Raw genomic sequence first — 21,080 nt, 5'->3', positions numbered from 1 at the left:
CAACAAGGACTACACACACGTCTGTATTGCGCTTTGCATTCTTGCATCCTTTCCTTTCGAATCTTCCATCCTCCAAGCTACAAATTATGCGTTCTCCTCATATGTAAGATAAAAACTTCAAAAAACTTCAATGTAAATGGAATAAACATGAAGCTCTGTTATCAAGGGCAGGGACTCAATTCAAATTTGGCAAGAAACTTAATTTTGTAAGACTAAAAATCGTTTCTACAATAACAGGCCTTTTAGCTGAAAGCGGCGAGTTAGTGGTTAAAGTCTTAAATGTTGTCTTCAGGCAACTGTCAACAGTGGGAATACGTTTCAGGAACCTCATAACACTTGGCTCCATTAGAAAAATTTATTAATTTGCGACTGGTTTCGGTCAACAACCGTAATCTGGCACAAAAAATTGGCTAATGCAAGGAACACTTCAATCACGCTGAACCATAAAATCACTGCAGCATTCAAATTCATGAATAATAATAATAATAATAATAATAATAATAATAATAATAATACAGAATAACATTAACTTTCCCAATCAGCAACCTTTGTCATGCACACAACAGGAAACTGGACATGTTGTTCTATATTATTACTGAAGTTGAGAATTAATATAATTTTTATGGTTCAAAATGATTCGCAAGTGTCTTGCATTAGCCAATTTTTCATGCCAGATGATGGTTATTGACAGAAATGAGTAGCAAATGAAGAAATTTTTCTAATGCAACCAAGTGTTACGAGTTTCCTGTAAAATAATAACAGCAGGGCTATTCCACGTGACAGAATGGAACATTTGCATTACATTTTAACACATTTCAAATTCCAAAATAAAATTTCTATTTAAGCAATTTAACACACTCTCTGTGGCCATAAAATGGTATAGACAGAAATATAATTTTAATAAAGTCAAATTATTGAAATGTTCTTTAGTGCTGTGTAAATAAGTAAAAATTTGTGTGACAAAATGGGACTCTCACAGAATGTAAACATACTGTAGTAAGATACTGGCATAAGAACTCCATGATACTACAGCCAACTGGATTCCAAATTTTTTATGCTTCATAAGTCAAGAGGCCATCTGCACTAAAAATCATCTATTCCCATCTGTTATTTCAATATTAAAATTATTTCTTCTGGCAACAGAATGGGTCAAACACTGTGACAGAATGGGAGTAGTACCACAGGATTTCAGATTAATCTGTTTTATTTTGAAAGTTTCCAAATGAACGAGTACACTTTTCTTTTTAGCTGAAAGTACACCAGCCTATGAAATATTGGTGTCCAAGCCACAGAATGAAAACCTATGTTGATGCTTAATATCAGGCGTATGAAGTCTAAAGAATGTTATACCTTTGTGACCATGCTATATTATCAGCTGGAAGTGTAAATTTAGAAAAAATAGATGGCTGCTCGCAACAAAGAAGGTGATGAGTCACAAGCAGGGGCAAATAAAGGAGACTGCTGAAATAGTTAACCTTTCCAACAAAGTCCTTCTTCAGAAATAGGAGGACTCATACATTTACACAAGCACAACTCGCACATACATGGCCACTGCCTCCAAGTGCTAGGATCCAACTCAGCAGTTGCTGAAACAACAGGGACAAAAAAATGATCAATTGAAAATAGCGCTAACATAATCTAGCACCAGAGATCAGATTTGCCATCTTATCTGTTAGAGAGACCACAAAAATCATAAGGTAATTAAAAAGTACAATTGGAGTCACGAATGATAGAAGTCAAATTTAATCTTCTTCTGCACAGCTACATCACACATTCTCTGACAGCCAATGAGTGTTCAGTAATGTTTTAATTGCTCTGTTGTGAATGCTGTAGCTTCTGCAAGCATTAAGCATGACTTTAGTCTGTTGTTTAGCAAATTTCTGTTCCATTTGTTGCGAGATGTCATCACTGATGGCGGTGCTAAGTGACAAATCCTGCATAGGCAACCGAGAGACAAATTGCAGGATATGTGATTTCTTCAAGCGCATGCATGTACTGCAACTGTCACTTGGAATCAGCAGCCATGCAGTCCCCATTCGTGTCTTGATGTGCGCGAACCACCATCGTTCATGGATCGAACTATAGTAACTCTTCTGGCTATGATGGTATCTCAGCCAAAATAGAGAGCTCTTGTGCTTACTTGGTAGTACCATCACTGAGTTACCTCTACAACCGAAGTACGCATCGGTAACACAAATATACACATATGTGGAGGCAAAACAATAGATCTCTAATTGTAAACTGCTCCTTGTGTTCTAAAAAGTTTTGAGATAGTTTTTTATGACAGAATGCTGAATCATTCTGAAAATAACTTCTAAAGAACAGCTTAGTTTGGGTTCCACAGAGCCTTCTCTACTGAGAATGCAATACATGATCTTAAAAACTCTATTCTCCTATAACCAGACACAAATGGTCACAGGGCCAACTGGCCTCAACACCTGGTGACAGTGACCGTGTGTGTGTGTGTGTGTGTGTGTGTGTGTGTGTGTGTGTGTGTGTGTGTGTGTGTGTGTGGTTTTTTTCCCCCTCCCTAATTCAGAAAATTGACTATCTGTAAACATTTCAGCAGTCCCTTTCATTGTGCTTGCAGTGACTCAATGCATGCTCTAAAAGTGGTGAGTAGCAATCTATTCCTTCAGTTTTGATGTTATTCCATCTTGGACTTTCCACTGTTTAGGTGTGAATTTGGTGGGTTAACTATAGCATTCTTTACCACTTCAACTCATAAGCAAACCTATGCTAAACTTCAGATTATGCTACATATCATTCTGTTTCCACCCCCAAAACTTCCAAATCTAATATAGGTGCAAAACAAGTATTGTCAATATCTCTTTCTGTTTACGTAGATATTGACCTCAAAAATAGCATCACCATTAAATCATGGGATGAAGTTGGCATCCAGTATCTGTAGGTTCAGCTGATTCAATCTACTGTCTGCAACGTTCTTTCTTGAGACTGTTACCTCTTGTTCATCAATGTCTACTGTTAGAATTCTGCCTATGAAGAGTATAATTGACTTTTTGGTTGCAAATTATCAGCAACATTGGAACATACACACAAATTTTTCTTTTTCACACTCATCTAACTTCGTTATTTTAGTGTGTGCTCAGCAATCACTGTTGCTGTTTTTCCTGAAACAAAGTTAAAATCAAAAGAATTTCTGGTGTGGAGTACTCTTCATAAATTATCATGTAAAGTGATAGCACTTCCATACAGTGTGCAGAGTGTGTGTCAGGTACTGCATGGATATCATGAATAGCTCCATCAAATAAAGACTTGTGCTGCTGAACTTTATCTTTAGGACACAATGTCACCACAACTGATTTTCTCTCTTTTTAGCAATCTCAATCCCATGAAAGGACACTGCATTTGAAACCCGATATTTTCCACCAAAATCTGCCTATTATAACAACACCGATTTCACTGCCAGCTCCTTCAAAACCATCTTTTCAACGAACTTACTAGCATGCTATATTAGGCCAATACTATATAGAACGTCATCACTGTAACCATGCTGGGGCCAGTCATAACTGAAGAAATGTTAAGAAAAACTTCTTGTTGTTTTTGTTGTTGTCATTGTCGTTGTTGTTTAATTGGCCCAAAGACTGGTGTGATGCTGCTCTCCGTGGTAGACTGCCCCACGCAAGACTCTTCATCTCTGCGTAACTAATGCAGCCAACATCCATTTCAACTTGCTTCCTATGTTCACATCTTGTCTCCCTATACAGTTTTTACCCCTCTGCACACTTCTTTTCACTACCAAACAAACAATTTCTTGATGCTTCAGGATGTGTCCTATCAACTGACCTTTTCTTTTAATCAAGGTGCGATATAAATTTCAGTTCTTTCCAATTTCATTCAGTAGCTCCTCGTTTGTTATTCAATCTACCCATCTAATTTTCAGTATTCTTCTATAGAACTTTTCAAAAGTTTCTATTTTCTTCATGTCCATGTTTCACTCCCATACCAGGCTACATTCCTGACACATACTTTCATAAAATATTTCCTAACATTTAAATTGATATTACATGTCGACAAATTGCTCTTTCAGAATAGTTTTCTTGCTACTGTCAGTCTGCATTTTATATCTTCTCTAATTTGCCCAAGATAAGTTACTTCACTGCACAAATAGCAAATCTCATCTATCACTTTCAGTTTATTTCCTAATCTAACTCCCACAGCATCACCTGGTTTAGTTTATTTCCTAATCTAACTCACACAGCATCACCTGGTTTAATTTAATTTCATTGAATTACCTTTATTTTATTTTTGTTGATGTTCATCTTATAGTCCCTTTTCAGGAGACTATCCATTCCATTAAATCATTTTTTTCAAATCCTTTGCCGTCTTTGGCAGATAACAATGTCAATGTCAAACTTTAAAAGCTTCTATTTTTTTCTCAATGAACTGCAATTACCTTTCCAAATTTTGCATTGGTTTCCTTTAATGCTTGTGGAATGCACAAACTGAGTAGCATTGTGGATAGGCTACAGCCCAGTTTCACTCCCTAATCAATTATGGCTTCCTTTTCATTTCCTCCGACTTTTTATAACTGCAGTCTGCTTTCTTTACAAACTGTAAATAACCTTTCGCTCCCTGGATTTTTAACCCTACTACCTTCACAGTTTTAAAGAGTGTAGTCCAGATAACATTGTCAAAGGCTTTCTCTAAATCTACAAATGCTATAAACCAAAGTTTGTCTTTCTTCAACCTACCTTTTACAATAAGTCGTAGGATCAGCATTGCCTTGCATGTTCCTACATTTTGCCAGAGCCTGAACTGATATTCCCAGAGGTGAGCTTTTACTAGTTTTTCCATTCCTCTGTGCATAATTTGTATTTAAAAACTGTTGGTTCGATAATATTCACATGTGTCAGCACCTGCCTTGTTTGGTGTTGCAGATTTTAAATTCTGAGGGTCTTTTGCCAGTCTCGTGTACTTTGCACACCAGGTGTAATAGTTTTCTCATAGCTGGCTCTCCCATCAATATTAATAGTACTGACGGATTGCCATCTACTCCAAGAGCCTTTATCGACTTAGATAATTTAATTCCCATCTCACCTTTATTTACTTCCGGTAAGTTTATTTTTCCTGTAGATTCTCTCTTGTAGAGTCTATTCCCTCCTTGTTTCAGCTTTTCCTTCTTTCCTTAGTACTGGCCTGCCATTTGAGCTCTTCATATTCAAACAGTTACTTCTCTTTTCTTCTGGATCTCTTTAATCTTCCTACAGGCAGTATCTATCTTTCCCTTAGTTATACATACTGTACAGCCTTACATCTGTGCTCTAATTTTTCTTCCTTCACTATTTTACACTTTCTCTAATCTCATTTTTTAGACTTCTGTATTCCCTTTCGCCTACTTCATTTGCTGTATTTTTATATTTCCTACTTTCATCAGTTAAATTCAGCACCTCTTGTGTTATACAGGGAATATTGCTAGACCTTGCCTTTTTTACCTATGCAATCTGCTGCCTTACATGTATTAAGTTGACGAAAGTCATGGGACAGCAATATGCACATATATGGATGGCAGCAGTGTTGCGTACAATGATATAAAAGGTTCGTACATTAGTGGGCTGACATTTGTACTCAGGTGAAAAGGTTTCCAACATGATTGTAGGAGCACAATGGGAATTAACTGACACTGAATGCAGCATGGTAGCTGGAGCATTCAATTTCAGAGAGTTCAACACTCAGAGATACAAATTGTCAAGAGTGTGCCAAGAACACCAAATTGCCTCTCACTAAAGACAATGTAGTGGCCAACTGACTTCACTTAACAACTGAGAGCAGCACAGTTTGCTTAGATTTTTCAGTGCTAACAGACATGCAACATTGTGTGAAATAACCACAGAAGTCAATATATGATGTACAAAGGAAGTATTTGCTAGGACAGTGGCGTGAAAGTGAGTGTTAACGATTCTGGCAGCCGACGACCCAAGCAAGTGCCTTTGCTAACAGTACGACATTGCCTACAGCACCTCTTCTGGACTCGTGACAATATTGGTTGGACACTGACGACTGCAAAAAATTTTCCTGGTCAGATGAATCCCAATTTCAGTTGGTAAGAGCTGATGGTATGGTTCGAGTGTGGTACAGACCCACAAAGCCATAGATCCATGTTATCCACAAGGTACAGTGCAAGATGGTGATGACTCCATAATAGTGTGGGTTAAGGTTACATGGAATGGACTGGGTCCTCTGGTGCAACTGAACCTATCACTGACTGGAAATGGTTATGTTCAGCTATTTGGAGACCATTTGCAGCCATTCACATACTTTATGTTCTCAAACAACGACGGAATTTTTATGGATGTTGATGCTCCATGTCACCAGGCCACAATCGTTCGCGACTGGTTTGAAGAACATTCAGAACAATTTGAGCAAATGAGTTGGCCTCCCAGATCACACATTTGTGATATGTAATCTATACGTCAGTTCATGCTCAAAATCCTGCAGTGGGCTCCCAATGACTTGTTGGGTGTCCAAGCAATGCCAAGTTGCTGCACTGTGCAGGGAAAAAGGAGGACTAACAGGATATTAGGATGTATCCCATGTCTTCTGTCTCCTCAGCATATTTCATCTCTCAGAACTACCCCTTCACCTTCTATTCTATTTCTTTTCCCTGGTCCAGTCCAATGTAGCCTGTTGCCCATTCTGAAACTCAACAAGCTTGGCTCTTTCAATTTATCCAGGTCCCATCTCCTCCATTTCCTATATTTTTGCATTTTCTTCAGTTTCAATCTGCAGTTCATAACCAATAAATTCTGGTCAGAGTCCACATCTGCTCAGATGGGAATGTCATACAGTTTAAAATCTCGATTCAAAATCTCCATCTCACCATTATGTAATCAACCTGAAACCTTCCACAACCAATAAATATCTCGCATTGCTTGGACATAGTTTAATACTTTGATTTTCTCTCTCTAATAAAATTTTATTTACATTTATTAAAATAACTGCTTTAAGTTGATCAAAACTCAGGAATATTAATCAGTTAAAAGTGTCTTCAAACTAGTCTTTAAAGCTCCAACAATTTATAAAAAGAATTGGAAGGTTAACGTTCCAAATTGTTGATTATTTGCATATGATACAATTTTACCTAGTATTTATTTCTTGTAAAACATACAAGGTCTGTTAAAAAAATTCCAGAACACTCGTAATTTCACGCCAATGGTGTGTTGGAGCAAAATGCAGTTGGCCTCCTTGCACACACCTGTGTTTAATGTGTAACTGCCAGAAGTTTCATTGTTGCATGTCCATTAGTTATTGTGCAGTGCTCTGTAAGTAGAATGTTGAGTCACACGGTTTGCGAATTTCAAGTTGGCAGTTAGAGGAGCAACGAGTCTGCATTAAATTTTGCGTGCAACTGAAGAAAATCTTTACAGAGACACAACAAAGTGATGGGTGCTTAAATTACACTTGGTATTACGAATGGTTCACATGGTTTAAAAATGGCTGGATGGAAATTAAAGATGACCATCGTTCAGGGTGGCCTTCGACATCTGCCAACAATGCTCATATCAGGAACGTCAACGAAATTATGCGTGCCAATCGAAGACTAGCTGTTCGAGAGAGTACAGAAGAATGTAACATTTCAGTTGGATCATGATCGCGAAATCTGGATACAACACCTTGGAATGCACCATAAAGCTGGGAAGTTCGCCCCGCAGCTCATGAGTCAAGCGGAGGCAGATCTTCAACTCACAATCTGTGAAGCGCTTACGAATCACCCAAATGAGAATGAGATGTTCCTTAAGAGAATCATAACTGGAGATGAGACATGGCTCTACAGTTATAACATTGAGACCAAGGTTCAATCTTCACCATAGGTAGGTTGGTTGGTTTCAAAGGGGGGGAGAAAGGGACGAAACTGCGAGGTCATTGGTCCCTTGTTCCCAGTAGAACAATTACCCAAGGGAAAGAAGAAAACACAGAAGACTTACGGCACAATAACAGGAGAAAGGAAGAACCAGAAGAACAACAGAAGGACAACAATGGGCAAAACAGGACAAGAAAACCACAGAGAGACACAAGAAACAGGGAGAAGGGACTAAAAACAAGAAAGCAGATTAATGGCTGGCTGACCATGAGAATAAAAATGGAGAAGCCAGCCACTCTGCAACACATTAAAACCTCCACCCTAAAAGCCCTAGGGTGGAAGACACAGAGGGACAAAGGACATGCGCTAAAACTCAGATCAAATGATAAAACCCACCCTCACTAATAAAACGTAAATCTAAAGTTGCTGTTGAGGCACTGTCGCCAACACCAAAGGTAGGGTGCTGGGAAAGTTAAAAAAGTCCACCGCAGAGCGGCTAAAAGAGAGCAATCCAGCAAGAGGTGAACGACCGTCTTCTGGGAGCCACAGCGACACTGAGATGGGTCCTCACGATGGAGGAGGTAACCATGTGTGAGCCACATATGGCCAATGCAGAGCTGACAAAGGACAACTGATTCCCTGCGAAAAGCCTGCAGGGAAAACTTCCTCACATTCACTGTCTCCTTAATGACATGCAGTTTGTTGTGCATACTGTTATGCCACTCTGTCTCCCAAAGCCAAAAAACCTTGTGGCGAAAGACAGAACGCTGGTCAGTTTCAGCAATGCCCATCTCCAAGAGAGGTTTCCATGCAGCCTGTTTGGCCAGGCTGTCAGAAAGTTCGTTGCCTGGGATTCCGGCGTGTTCTGGGGTCCACAGAAACACCACTGAACGACTGGACTGTTCCGGGGCAGAGATGGACTACTGGATGTTCACTACCAAAGGGTGGCGAGGGTAGCACTGGTCGAAAGCTTCTAAGCTGCTCAGGGAGTCACAGAAGAAATGACTACCCAGAATAGGAACGGATGTACTGAAGTGCACGAGATATGACTACAAGCTCTGCAGTGAATACACTGCAGCCAGCAGGCAAGGAATCCTGTTCAATATGGCCTCTGTGGACATAGGCAAAGGCAACATTACTATCAGCCACTGAGCCGGCAGTGTAAACAACATCAGAGCCCCGCAACATGTCAAGAATTGAGAGGAAGTGACAGTGGAGAGCAGCGGGGCTAACGGAGTCCTTAGGGCCATGCAAAAGGTCCAGATGAAGGTTCGGCCAAGGTGTACAGCATGGAGGTGTCCATGAATGGAAACCAAGTAGACGTGGTAAAGGGAAGGACTCCAGTTCAGAGAGAAGAGATTGAAAGCGAACCACAATCGTGAGCCAAGAACTGCTGCAAGTGGGAAAAGGGGAAGGTAATTCGGATGCTCAGGAGAACTACAAATGTGTGCAACATAACTGGCGAGCAGCTGTGCACATCAGATCTGCAATGGAGGGACTCTGGCCTCTACCAGGACACTGGTCACCAGACTCATTCTAAAAGCTCCCGTCACTAGTCAAATGCCACACTGGTGCACTGGGTCTAGTAAACACAATGCTGAGGGCACTGCCGAACTGTAAACCAGACTCCCATAGTCAAGGCGGGATTGAACAAGGGCTCTGTAGAGCTGCAGCAGCATATAGTGATCTGCGCCACAGTTGGTGTTGCTCAGTCAGTGGTGAGCATTGAGGTGCTGCCAGCACTAACACTTAGGCTGACAAATATGAGGTATCCAAGTCAATCAGGCATCGAAAACCAGTCCTAAGAATCGACATGTCTCCACTACAGTGAGTGAATCGTCATTAAGATAAAGTTCAGGTTCTGGATGAACGGAATGGTGCTCTCCCGTCACTGCGATAGAAAGACGCCATTGCACCAGATCCAGTTGAACATGACGAGGAGATATCACTTGTAGTCAGATGAGAGGTGTTTAATCATCTGACTGTGGATCCGATCTGGCCCAGGAGCTATATCGGGGCAATGTGCAAGCGTACTGAGGAGCTCCCACTCTGTAAATGGGGCGTTATTGGGCTTACTGTGGCGTGTAGTGAATGAGAGGACTTTCCTTTCCATCCACTGTTTGAGGGTGTGAAAAGCTGGGGGGTAGTTCTCTGACACAGAGGCTCGAGCATGGTGCTCAGTGAAGTGCTCGGCAATCGCATTTGCATTGGTAGAGAGCACACAATCGATGTTAACACCAGGGCCACCTATTGGGGTCTGGTACCCAGAAAGACGTCTAAGCTTCGTCCAGACTTGGGAAGGTGACGTAGGGCACCCAAGGGTCGACACGTACTTCTCCCAACACTCGTGCTCCTGTCGCTTTATAAGCAGGCAAATGTGGTCACAGAGTCACTTAAAGGCTATTAGGTGCTCTAAGGATGGGTGCTGCTTATTTTGCTGTATAGCTCACTGATGCTCTGTAATTGCCTCAGCGACTTATGGCGACCACCAAGGGACTGTCTTATGCCGGGGGCACCCTAGAGAATGAGGGATCACGTTTTCTGCCGCAGAAATTACTGTTTTAGTGACCTGTTCAATCACAACATCAATGGTACCACTTGGGGGAGATTCAGCGGTGACAGCAGAGTTGAAGGCCACCCAGTCTGCCTTGTTTAAAGCCCGTCTCGGTAGGCATCATGGGCATGACGCCAGGGCAGTGACAGGAAGATGGGGAAACGGTCACAGGTCGTCATGTGCTCTCCAGTGGATGGATGGGAGAAGTCCTGGGCTTCAAATTGATAAATCAATGGCTGAATAACTACCATCAGCTACACTGAAATGTGTGCTGGCCCCAGTATTTAAGAAGCAGAGGTCAAGTAGGGACAGTAAATTTTCGACATCTCTGCCACGGCCAGTAAGCATGGTGCTACCCCACAAGGGCTTATGGGCATTAAAATCTCCCAAAAGTGGGAAAAGTTTAGGGAGTTCATCAATCAGTACAGCCAATACATTCCGGGGAACTGCACCATCTTGAGGGTGATATATGTCGCAGGCAGTTGCTTCCTGTGTCGTCCGTATCCTGACAGCCACAGCTTCAAGAGTTTGAAGGGCCACAGGTTCACTACATAGCGAGTTCAGGACATAAACGCAAACTCCACCAGACACACTATTACATTTGCTATGGTTCTTGTAATATCCCCTGTAGCCTCGAAGGGCAGGGGTCCGCATTGCCAGGAACCAGGTTTCCTGGAGGGCAGTGCAGAAAGCAGGTGTAAAGCTTAACAGCTGCCGTAGCTCAGCCAGGTGGTGGAAAAAACCACCGCAATTCCTCAGGACGATGGTGCGACTGTGAGACTGGGAAAGCATGAAACACTCAATGAGGCAGTCTACGCCTCAGGGTCACCTGCTGCCACTGACTTATTTCCTGAACAGACCATATCCATAGTGTCTGAGGGTCTGGCAAGATCTAGGTCCTCAGAAGATAGCAGAATCTTCACCTACTCAGGTGCAGAGCTTGTAAACAGCAGTGGTGTGGGTGCCAGCGCAATTCCTTGGGTCTTGGGGGTCTTCTTTCTGGATTTCTCTCGCTGATCCTTGGGTTCTTCTGGCTGGGAGGGCTTCACTGATTCAGTCTCTGGGACAGGATGATTGTGAAGTCCTACAACCAGCTGCATTTGGGCACCCTCGAAGGCCAAGATGAAGGCGCCGGTGGCAACCTGATTATCTCCTGGACCCCGATGGACACGCTGGACGAAATGAACTCCTCATCGTTCTAAGTTGGTGTGCAGCTCATCCTCAGACGGCAAAAGAAGGTACCTGTGGAATATAATACCCTGGACCATATTTAGGCTCTTATGAGGCGTGATAGTAACGGTAACATTCCTGAGCTTGTCACAAGCGAGTAATGCCCACGACTGGGCAGAGGATGCCGTTTTTATCAAGACTGACCCTGACCGCATTTTGGACAAGCCTTCCATCCCCCCAAACTTGTCCTCTAAATAACCTACAAAAAAATGAGGCTTCATTAAGACAAAGAAGTCTCCATCAGCTCTCATACATATGAGGTACCAGGGCAAATAAGGTTCGCTGCCATCCTTAACCTGGCGTTCCACCCAAGGTGTGGCCAGGGAGGGGAACGATTCAGGATCATACTTCCTTGCATTATACTGAGACTTGGAATGCTTAGGACTGCTGGCATTTGATCACCAGCAAGTGATTGCATGGTACGCTTCATTGCGCCACCCACCTTGATGCCACCCACTCCAACCAGGGCCCTCCCGACAGGCGTCAACCAGCCGCAGCAAAGGCCACCTGGCAGGATCGCCATTGCCAGGAGTCCCATTGCCCCCGGGGCGACAGGCATCTACTCCTTGGCATACGTGGAGAGTTAATGGCACAGGCATCAGCAAAGCGATCCCTGTGTAGTCAGGGGGCTACAACCAACAGGGTACATGGTGGTCCCACTACAACGGACTGGCTACCTTGATGGATATGAGGTGCAAAGAATTTCATGGTCATAATCGGCGCAGAAAACGACAGTGCATTGTTTGTGGTGGAAAACCCACCCAGGAAGATGTCCTCGCTCAAGAGATGGACAAGATAAAAGAAAAATCTAAGACAGCACTACCCATAATCCAGCAAGAGGCATACCAAGACCGCTTCCTGAAGTGGAAACAGCACTGGTAGTGATGTATAAATTGTGGAAGAGAATATTTCAAAGGACGCCATGTACTGTAAATAAAAGGTAAGTGAAAAATTTTGTGGATAATGTTCCGGAATTTTTTGAACAGATCTCCTATTTGCATTAAAAACATCATTTGTACAATTTTTAGTAATGGAAACTAACATATGTTTTACTGTGATGAAATGGGACAGTAAAACATCCATTTTTTGATTCCTTTAAGAAGTATGTTTGTATTAGAGCAGAACAATTAAATTTCCCATTTGTAATAGAGTTACTAAAGAATATGTGTTGTTGTTGTCTTCAATACGATTATATTAGATTCAGTTTCTGTTCCATAGATCCAAAAAATGAGATGATTCTTGTGGGTGTGGAACAGGTCAGACAATATAAAACAATTGAATATAATACTTACTGCCCTGATCATTTGTCATGATATTGTCAAAACAGGTGAATACAATGTGGTTAACTGTAACAGCTAATATTTACAGAATTAACACACTGTCAGAATGAAACACTGTTATGCACTATTAATAAATTTATCATACACAAATACCTAATCTTGACTGTTGTGACCAAGTGCTGTAAAAACTGAAATCTAACAGATATTTTTGCTTAAGCTGGCTTAACAATCTCTGTTAAGATATTCATCTGTGGAGTACAAGTTGCCTATCAAAAAATCTTTCAGACTTTGTTCAAACCATGCTTTATCTGAAACCAGGTTCTAATGATTGCTGGCAATTTACTGAAAATGTGTGTTCCTGAATATTGGACCCCTTTTTTGCCAAGGTAAGTGATTTTAGGTCTTTATGAACAGGGTCTCCCACTCAAACCTCCCTGATTTCAAGGACCCAGGAGAATAAAACCATAGTAGATACAACACTGAAAAATGCACCACATTGTAGAACATCTCAAAGAATTTATATTCTCGCATGAGAAGTGCCAAGTATCGTCGCCACAGTGCAGTATGGTTGCATGAAGTGAAAATGGCGACTCCACAGCAGCGCACACAAGCAGTAGTGTGGTTCGCAGACACAAAATCACTGATTACTGTGCAAAGAAATTATCGCTGTGTGTATGAATGTGATCCATCAGATGTGAAAACAATTAAGGAATGGTATACGAAGTTTCTGGCAACAAGAAGTGTTCTGAAACATTCTGGCGGTGCACGTTACGGAGTTTCAGAACAGACAGTGGAGGACATCAGACAAACATTTATCAGAAGTCCACATAAGTCAATTCATCAGGCATCTAGGCAAATTGATGTACCTCACTCAACATTGCATCGTGTAGTTCACCAGCGTCTTCATATGTGCAAATTCTGCAACATCTGATGCTGTACGACAAACCACGTCGACAACAATTTGCTGCGGATATGCTGCAGCATATTGATATGGATGCCAGCTTCCTTAAAAGAGGTTTATTTTCAGATGAGGCAACCTTTCACCTATCAGGATGGGTTAATAGGCATAGCCTAATGTTCGGATTTGGGGTTCACAAAATCCGCATGTTGTCATTGAACATATTCGTGATAGCCCTAAACTAAACATCTGGTGCGGGTTAATGCACGGCAGGATTGTTGGACCGTTCTTCTTTGCGGAACAAACAGTGAATGGGTCAGTGTATCTGGACATGTCGGAGCAGATACAAGACTTGCAACCCAACATCATTTTTCAACAAGATGGAGCTCCACCGCATTGGTCAACGGCTATTCGCAAGTTCCTGGATAGGAAATTTCCCAATCATTGGATCGGACATGGAGGACCTATTGTCTGGCCACCACGTTCATCCAACATTACGCCGCTTGATTTCTTCATGTGGGGATACATGAAGGACCGCATGTATGCGACCAAAGTGGACAATATTCCTACGCTGCGACATCGTATCACTGATGAGATTGCAATAATAACAAAGGAAATGTTACAAAGAACTTGGCAAGAAACTGAATATAGACTAGATGTTCTTCAAGCTACAAATGGTCCACAGGTAGAGGTGTAGTGAAGATAAATAAATAAATTCTTTACGGTGCTCTACAATGTGGTGCATTTTTCATTGTTGTTTCTACTGTGGGTTTTTTTCCCCCTGGGTCTTTGAAATCAGGAAGGTTTGTCTGGGACACCCTGTAGATTGTTCTTATTCCTAGTATTGATAATCTGTATTGAGCTATTGGTTGGAAATAGAGACTTATTACTTGCAGCAAATTTCATTAAGGAGTAAATATACTGAGAAGCAGTGGTTAGAATACAAAGTTCCTCGAACATGTTTCTACATTATGTTCTTGAATTTAAACCACAAATGGTTCTTATCACACACTTTCGCACCCAAAACTTTTGCACGGTTTGATGAGTTGCCCCAGAATATGATCCCATCTGACCCAAAGACTGGTTCTCTACCCCATACAAGCCTCTGTATCTTCAAATAATTATTGCAATATATATATCCTTCTGAACTGCTCACTGTATTCATCTCTTTGTCTCCATCCACAATTTTTAACCCCACTTCCCTCAAATACAAACACAGTAATCACCTCAGAATGTGTCTTATCAACGACCTCTTCTTCTAGTCCAGTTGTACCACAAATTTCTTCTCTCCACAATTCTATTCAGTACCTCCTCATTAGTTACATAACATACCCATCTAATCTTCATCATTCTTCTGTAGCACCATATTTAAAAGGTCTCTCTTCTCTTTTTGTCTAAACTGTTTATAGTTCATGTTTCACTCCATGTATGGTTACAGTCCTTACCAATACTTTCAAAAAGAACTTCCTACACTTAAATCTATATTTGATGGCAAATTTCCTTTCTTCCGAAACTCTGTTCCTGTCACTGCTAGTCATGTTTTATATCCTCTCTACTTCGGTAATGTCCTTTGTTGTCTGACAGAATTACAATTTCATCAGCAAATCTCAATGTTTTTATTTTCCCCCTCCTCCCTACTCCAAATTATTATTTTTTTCCCCTCCTTTACTGCTTGCTCAATGTATAGATTGTATAACAACAGGAATAGGCTACAGCCCTGTCTCAGTCCCTTCTCAACCAATAGTTCCCTTGCACGCCTCTCGAATTTCAGAACTGCCATCTGGCTTCTGTAGAAGCTGTAGACAGCTTTCCTGTCCCTAAATTTTACTCCTGCTACCTTCAGAATCTCTAAGAGAGTGGTCAACAGAAGCATCCGATCCCATGCATTTGCTTTGACCCGTGACGTAAGGGTGTTGTCGTGTGTGACATCATGGTGGCGCGGAGTTCGGTGGCGTGTTTGTAGATGTCGTCATGATGTGCTCTCTGGTGGTATGTTCAGGGTTTTCGTTTGTGTGGTGTAGTGGGCTCAGTTTGCTTTTGCTCATTATCAAGAATTGCTCGAGTGTCAGCTGTGTTTGTAGTGGAATTCATTTCAGTGAGTTATCGATTTTGTGTGAAGGTTAATTTGGTGTTGTTCGCTGTACGTTGTGTGGTAATTTTTGTAAAATTAATCGGTTGTTTTTGTTCAGGAATGGACATGACAGATAAAATTAACACTGCGCAGGTCAAAGGAAGTGTCCGATTCCATATGATATTGTGTTTAGTGGTATATGGGGAGTTTTGTGATGTTGGTTTTTTTCGTCATTTTGTGTGGTTTTGTATGGGGGTGGGTGTCTAAATTTATTTATATGTAGTTTGCACCCACCCAACACACCCCATTTTCCGCACTTGTCCTGTTAGTGTCATTAGGCTATTTGTGGAAAGTGTGTGTGTTTGTTTTTCGATGTATTTTCGTCCTCATAATGTGTACGTAACGACTTTATATGTGCCATATTGGAATCGTGGTTTCTGGTTGTTTCCGTCATAGTGTATTTGTGACATCATGGGTTAAAGCAGACGGGCACGATCGGAAACTTCCGTGTTTCCCTAAATCTACAAATGCTATAAAAGTAGATTTGCCTTTCCTTAACTTATCTTCTACGGAACAGAGAATTTATTGTAACATAGGCCTATCGTAGAAAACTTGTCCTCTGAAATGGTTGTTCAAGAGCATGTTTTATTTATTAGCAGATACCAAGGGTAAAATTCACGGTTACAAAGGAATTGCAGTATTCTTGCGTGAATATTATATAATGTACGTAATTTTGGACTCTACAGCAAAAAATTTACTAGTAAACAGATTAGAAATCATATGAGTTTTGTTTCACTCTTTGTGTACTGGGCCAGCAGGATTTGTAACAACATTTTGAGTAAGACTTAAAAGGTAACTGACCCGTGGGTATGAACTAGCTGGTCCTGCTATCAGTTGTGGAGACCACTGTGGTTTTGGTAACTGAGAAAGAAGTGGTATAGGCTTCTTTTTAAAAAAAAAAAAGAAGGGGGAGGGGGGGGGGTGATGTCTGACTGATCCAAAGTTTACACCTTATAGTTAATTTGGCTTTCACTGATGGTAATGTTTTGTGAAGACTAAAAAACAAAGTGACAGTGTGGTTTGTTTCATAAGTTGAATTTTAAGTCTCCCCAAAACTGAATGGCTGTCGGCTTCCAATTCTGAGAATAGCAAAGATATTCCATGCACTAATAGGCATAGAACCCTGTGGTATTTGAACAAACTGATGAGCTGACTGATGTATCAACAACCATCTTCAGCTGTTGGATTTGGTAAAATGAAGATGGAACACTGACACTACGTATTACACGCTGATCTGAAGTTTCAAGTGATTGATGAGAAAACAGCAGTAATGTGAAACTCAGCTCTCTCTCCGTTTGTTCAAGAAGAGTCGGAAGGCGGTAGTAGCACCCATATTGATGCTGTGTTCTATATTTTTTAGAATATGTTTAATTTAATACAAATCCACATTATTTACTAGACAATAAAGTAAAATTTAATGTAATGTAAGACAAGTTTTGTGATTACATTTATGATTTTCTAGGTTATTTTTAACAAACTCAAAAGAAATAAGCATTGAGATATGAAATCGTCTTCATCCATAGAACCACCCGAAGGAAGTGTTACAATAACTGTAGCCTAATGTTAACCACATATGGTTAAAAAATAACCTATTCAACACTTTTCGCTATAGAAAAGTAAAACTGCAAGGAAATTCAGAAAACCCACATCTGATAATGGACAAGTCACTGATGAGTATTTTGACACCCATCATGTTGGCTACACAAATTGTGAAAACTCAATGTTTAACTGTCTTTAATATAGAGAAAACAGTAAAATATATCCAGTTACACATCCGGAGTGATATTAGGGGGAACTCTAGCAAAATTAGTTGTAAAAAAAGTAGAGGGCAGGCACAGTGGTTAAAGAACTCTTCAGGAAATGTAAGGTACACAAAGCCCCACTTAAATTTTTTAGTAAGGCTTATCTGGAAGGATGCATTCCCAAGTATGATTAATACTGAATATAGTCAAGATTCAAGGAAGACCTGTGCACTATGTCATGTGTGTTTAGCCGGTGCAACACTTTCATTGAGATTCCCATCCAAATCCACTGTTATTTTTGCATCCCCAAGATGCTTCTGGTTAAAATTATGTAAAAATAAGATTCCACAAAATGTCAAGCAAGGCACCACTTCTTATAATATCACAAAATGATCATGACTCAAATAAGCGAATTCTGGCCTAAATCTATGGTCATCAACAATTTCCTCATTGACACTATTTAAAAACAAAATATTAGTATGCTGGGGGGGGGGGGGGGGGGCAGGCACACAGAAATGATAGTGGTACATGCCGTTCCCCATGCCATCACACCATAAGAAGGCTTCTGAAGTACAAATGTAAATCTATAATGATGCTTTCCAATCCTTCCGTAAAATTCAACCAAATAATTCACAGGACAGTCGAGTCTTTTCGGTTATATCTGTGAAAACCACTGTCTCTGTTTTATAATTAATGACTGAAATTTTCTGCTACTCCTCCATGCATTAGAATATTGCCCACATATCTATTAATAACAGCAGTATTGACATGTTAATGATACCAGTACTTTAATGCAATTGGTGTATGGGCGCATCAATGATCTGAAATGTCAAATTTTATTTTTATTAAGAGATCTACTTTAAACATGTCTGAACAAGTAAGTTGCCTGGGCAACTGAAGATGCAAATTATGCATTCTTATGCTATTATTTCACTAGAATTTCACACACCTGTCTTGAAACATGTAGGAACATTTTTATGCATTTATCCGATTGATTAGTTTTGTTGATTTACACTCTGCTATGGCTGATTCTTTGGTTCTCTTTTAAGAATGAGAGAATTTTTTTGCACTGTTGGCTGCACGACTGCAGCTTCCTAATTCTGTATCCTACTTATTAATTTTAGTAATTTCTTGGAACTTCTGGTTGTAATCGTCAGCATTTGTGTACTATGAGGCTCTAGTTACATTTAGTTCCTTCAACCAGTGCCCATAATAAAATAACATGTAACGAAAGTAGTTCGAATCATTCCACCCATAGGAACGTACTAATTATCACAGGTTCCCTCCCTTCTGGTCCCCCATATGGTCGGTAACTTGTCATCCGGGAATTATTGTTAACTAACAAAGAAACAACAATACCAAATAGGGTCCTTACGTCAACATATATATTTTCTCTGAATTACGAGAACGAAAACAACATAAGATTGTGGTGGTCTGTAGGATCATCCAGATACTATCAATTCTGTATGTATTGTACTTACCTAACGCTAATAAAATTCTGCAGATAGGATTAACATGCTCCATAATATCCAGACAAGCTCGTTCACATGTGTTCTTATCGCGAAATTGCTGATTGTATATTACTACACTATTATTCATATTTCCCAGCGGGGAATTCAACATCATTTCTTGAAAATGTTCACAAACATCTGTATCGGATTGCTTTTGGACTTCTTCAAAGACTTCACTTTCCGGTACCCCGCCAGGAAACTGCTGAGAAAACACTTTCAGACCGAAACATAATAGGGTGTCTTGCTCCAAAAAACTGTTTTTTGTTATGTCAGCATACACTTCCTGGCATTTTTTAAATATGTTCTCAACATTATTTAAACCATCAGGACGCTGACGGGGTTGGGGTATACCAAAAATACAAGTACACGCACAAAACATTAAAAGGTGTACGGAATACAAAAACAAAGTCTTCATTGCTGAGACTAACTTCAAACGAGATACCAATACAAACTTCCCACTCTACCCTCACTTAGCTAAACACTGCAGACAGTACAGAACACCACTTATCACGCCAATAACAAATACAACTGTTCTTCAGTACGCCAACATTTGAAAACAAGTAGACATTACTTTCTTGAAATTACCCAGCAGCAATGACCTCGACAGAGATTGTGAACAACGGAAATTTATTTAGTAAATTTATTACCGTACAGTTAATCGCAGAACAACATGTAATTTTATCTCTAGTGCTTTTAAAACGCTACTCCTGAAATTTTCAAGAACGTGAATGAAGTCCAGTCTGGTCGATGGTGCCACACCTGCTTTCTGCACATGGTCGGTAACTAGTCATCAGGGAATCATTGTTTACTAACAAAGAAACAACAATACCAAATAGGGTCCTTACGTTAATAAACATTTTATGTGTAATTATGTAGTAAGCAAATCAATGGGGAAAACGTTAAAAGGTTGCTGCACTCTTCCTAGGACCCAGAACTGTAAAATCTTAGTATGATTCACAACTTGAAACCAGCAATGGATGATAACATTTGCCGTAGCTACTTTTGTCAACATTTCAACCTTAGCAAGAGAAATCTTTTTGTGGTTTATTTCCACGCTACTTTTCATATACTTTCAGTCAAACAGGAATGAGCGTGATATGGAAGTGTCTTGATTATGATATGCCCTTACACCATAGGCAGTTCGCGGATCTGCTAGCGAGTGTCTTTTTTTCTACATGTTCTATTAACACCACTTCATTCATGCTATGTTCGAATTTCGCTGAAGGAACATTTCTCTCTATGAAAAAAAAAATCAGTTTTCTCTGCATTGTTGGAGTTTTATGCTGAGGTATGGCAACTTGTCCATTGCTCCTTGCTACTGTCGGATTCTAAGCAATATTATGAAGCAGAAAGTCAGAAAAATATTCTCATTTACTTTTACTATTGTTGAAATATAATGAATATTTCGATGCAGAAAAACAGAAAACCATTTCCTAAAACACAGTGTTCCGTTCCTCGCAATAGTGACCTTGCTTTTTGGAACAAAACAGCAACAAACAGTATGGAATTAAGTCACAAGCCAAGTCAGTTTGGATGACGGTTATCCTCCAACCCTTCCTCATCTGCCCTTTTGTTGTGTAATCCATCGAGCCTTTTGTCAATGCATGACATACATTTACACACTTTTGTCTAGCCACTGGCTTTCGACTACAGCTTCAGTTAATCTAACGAGCTGGGTTTAGGGAGTACAAACAAATTTAAGTCATTTTTTGTGGTTCGCAACATGAGAAAAGGCTGAACTTTATAGCAGATCACAACACTGTATTACCATTGAAACACTACATAAATGCTCTGAAATGAAATACGTTTATGAAAAGTATATCTTTTATGTAAATGTTCTCTGAGGGTGACAGCAGGAAATTCCATTGATACCGTCAGAAATTTTATTTCAGTGGGTAGACTGTCAAAGCCT

At 40.4% G+C, this 21,080-nt stretch overlaps 1 protein-coding gene across 2 annotated transcripts in view; it reads right to left on the bottom strand.

Annotated features, from left to right (window-relative positions):
- LOC126480910 (trans-Golgi network integral membrane protein 1-like) overlaps nucleotides 1-19,755 on the bottom strand; it is a 77,855-nt gene extending 58,100 nt beyond the window's left edge. Inside the window, exon 1 of one of the 2 annotated variants that reach the window (XM_050104314.1) lies at nucleotides 19,139-19,755. In XM_050104314.1, the coding sequence (XP_049960271.1) occupies nucleotides 19,139-19,583 (445 nt within the window). In that variant the 5' untranslated portion in view covers nucleotides 19,584-19,755. The remainder of the gene's footprint in view (nucleotides 1-19,138) is intronic. The other variant, XM_050104313.1, reaches the window with a different exon arrangement.
- Nucleotides 19,756-21,080: the final 1,325 nt, after the last annotated feature.

This window comes from Schistocerca serialis, chromosome 5, assembly GCF_023864345.2.
Source record: "Schistocerca serialis cubense isolate TAMUIC-IGC-003099 chromosome 5, iqSchSeri2.2, whole genome shotgun sequence".
Classification (NCBI taxonomy): Eukaryota; Metazoa; Arthropoda; class Insecta; order Orthoptera; family Acrididae; genus Schistocerca; species Schistocerca serialis.
The sequence above is the reverse complement of the archived record's forward strand: the minus strand, read 5'-3'. Positions and strand labels throughout refer to the sequence as shown.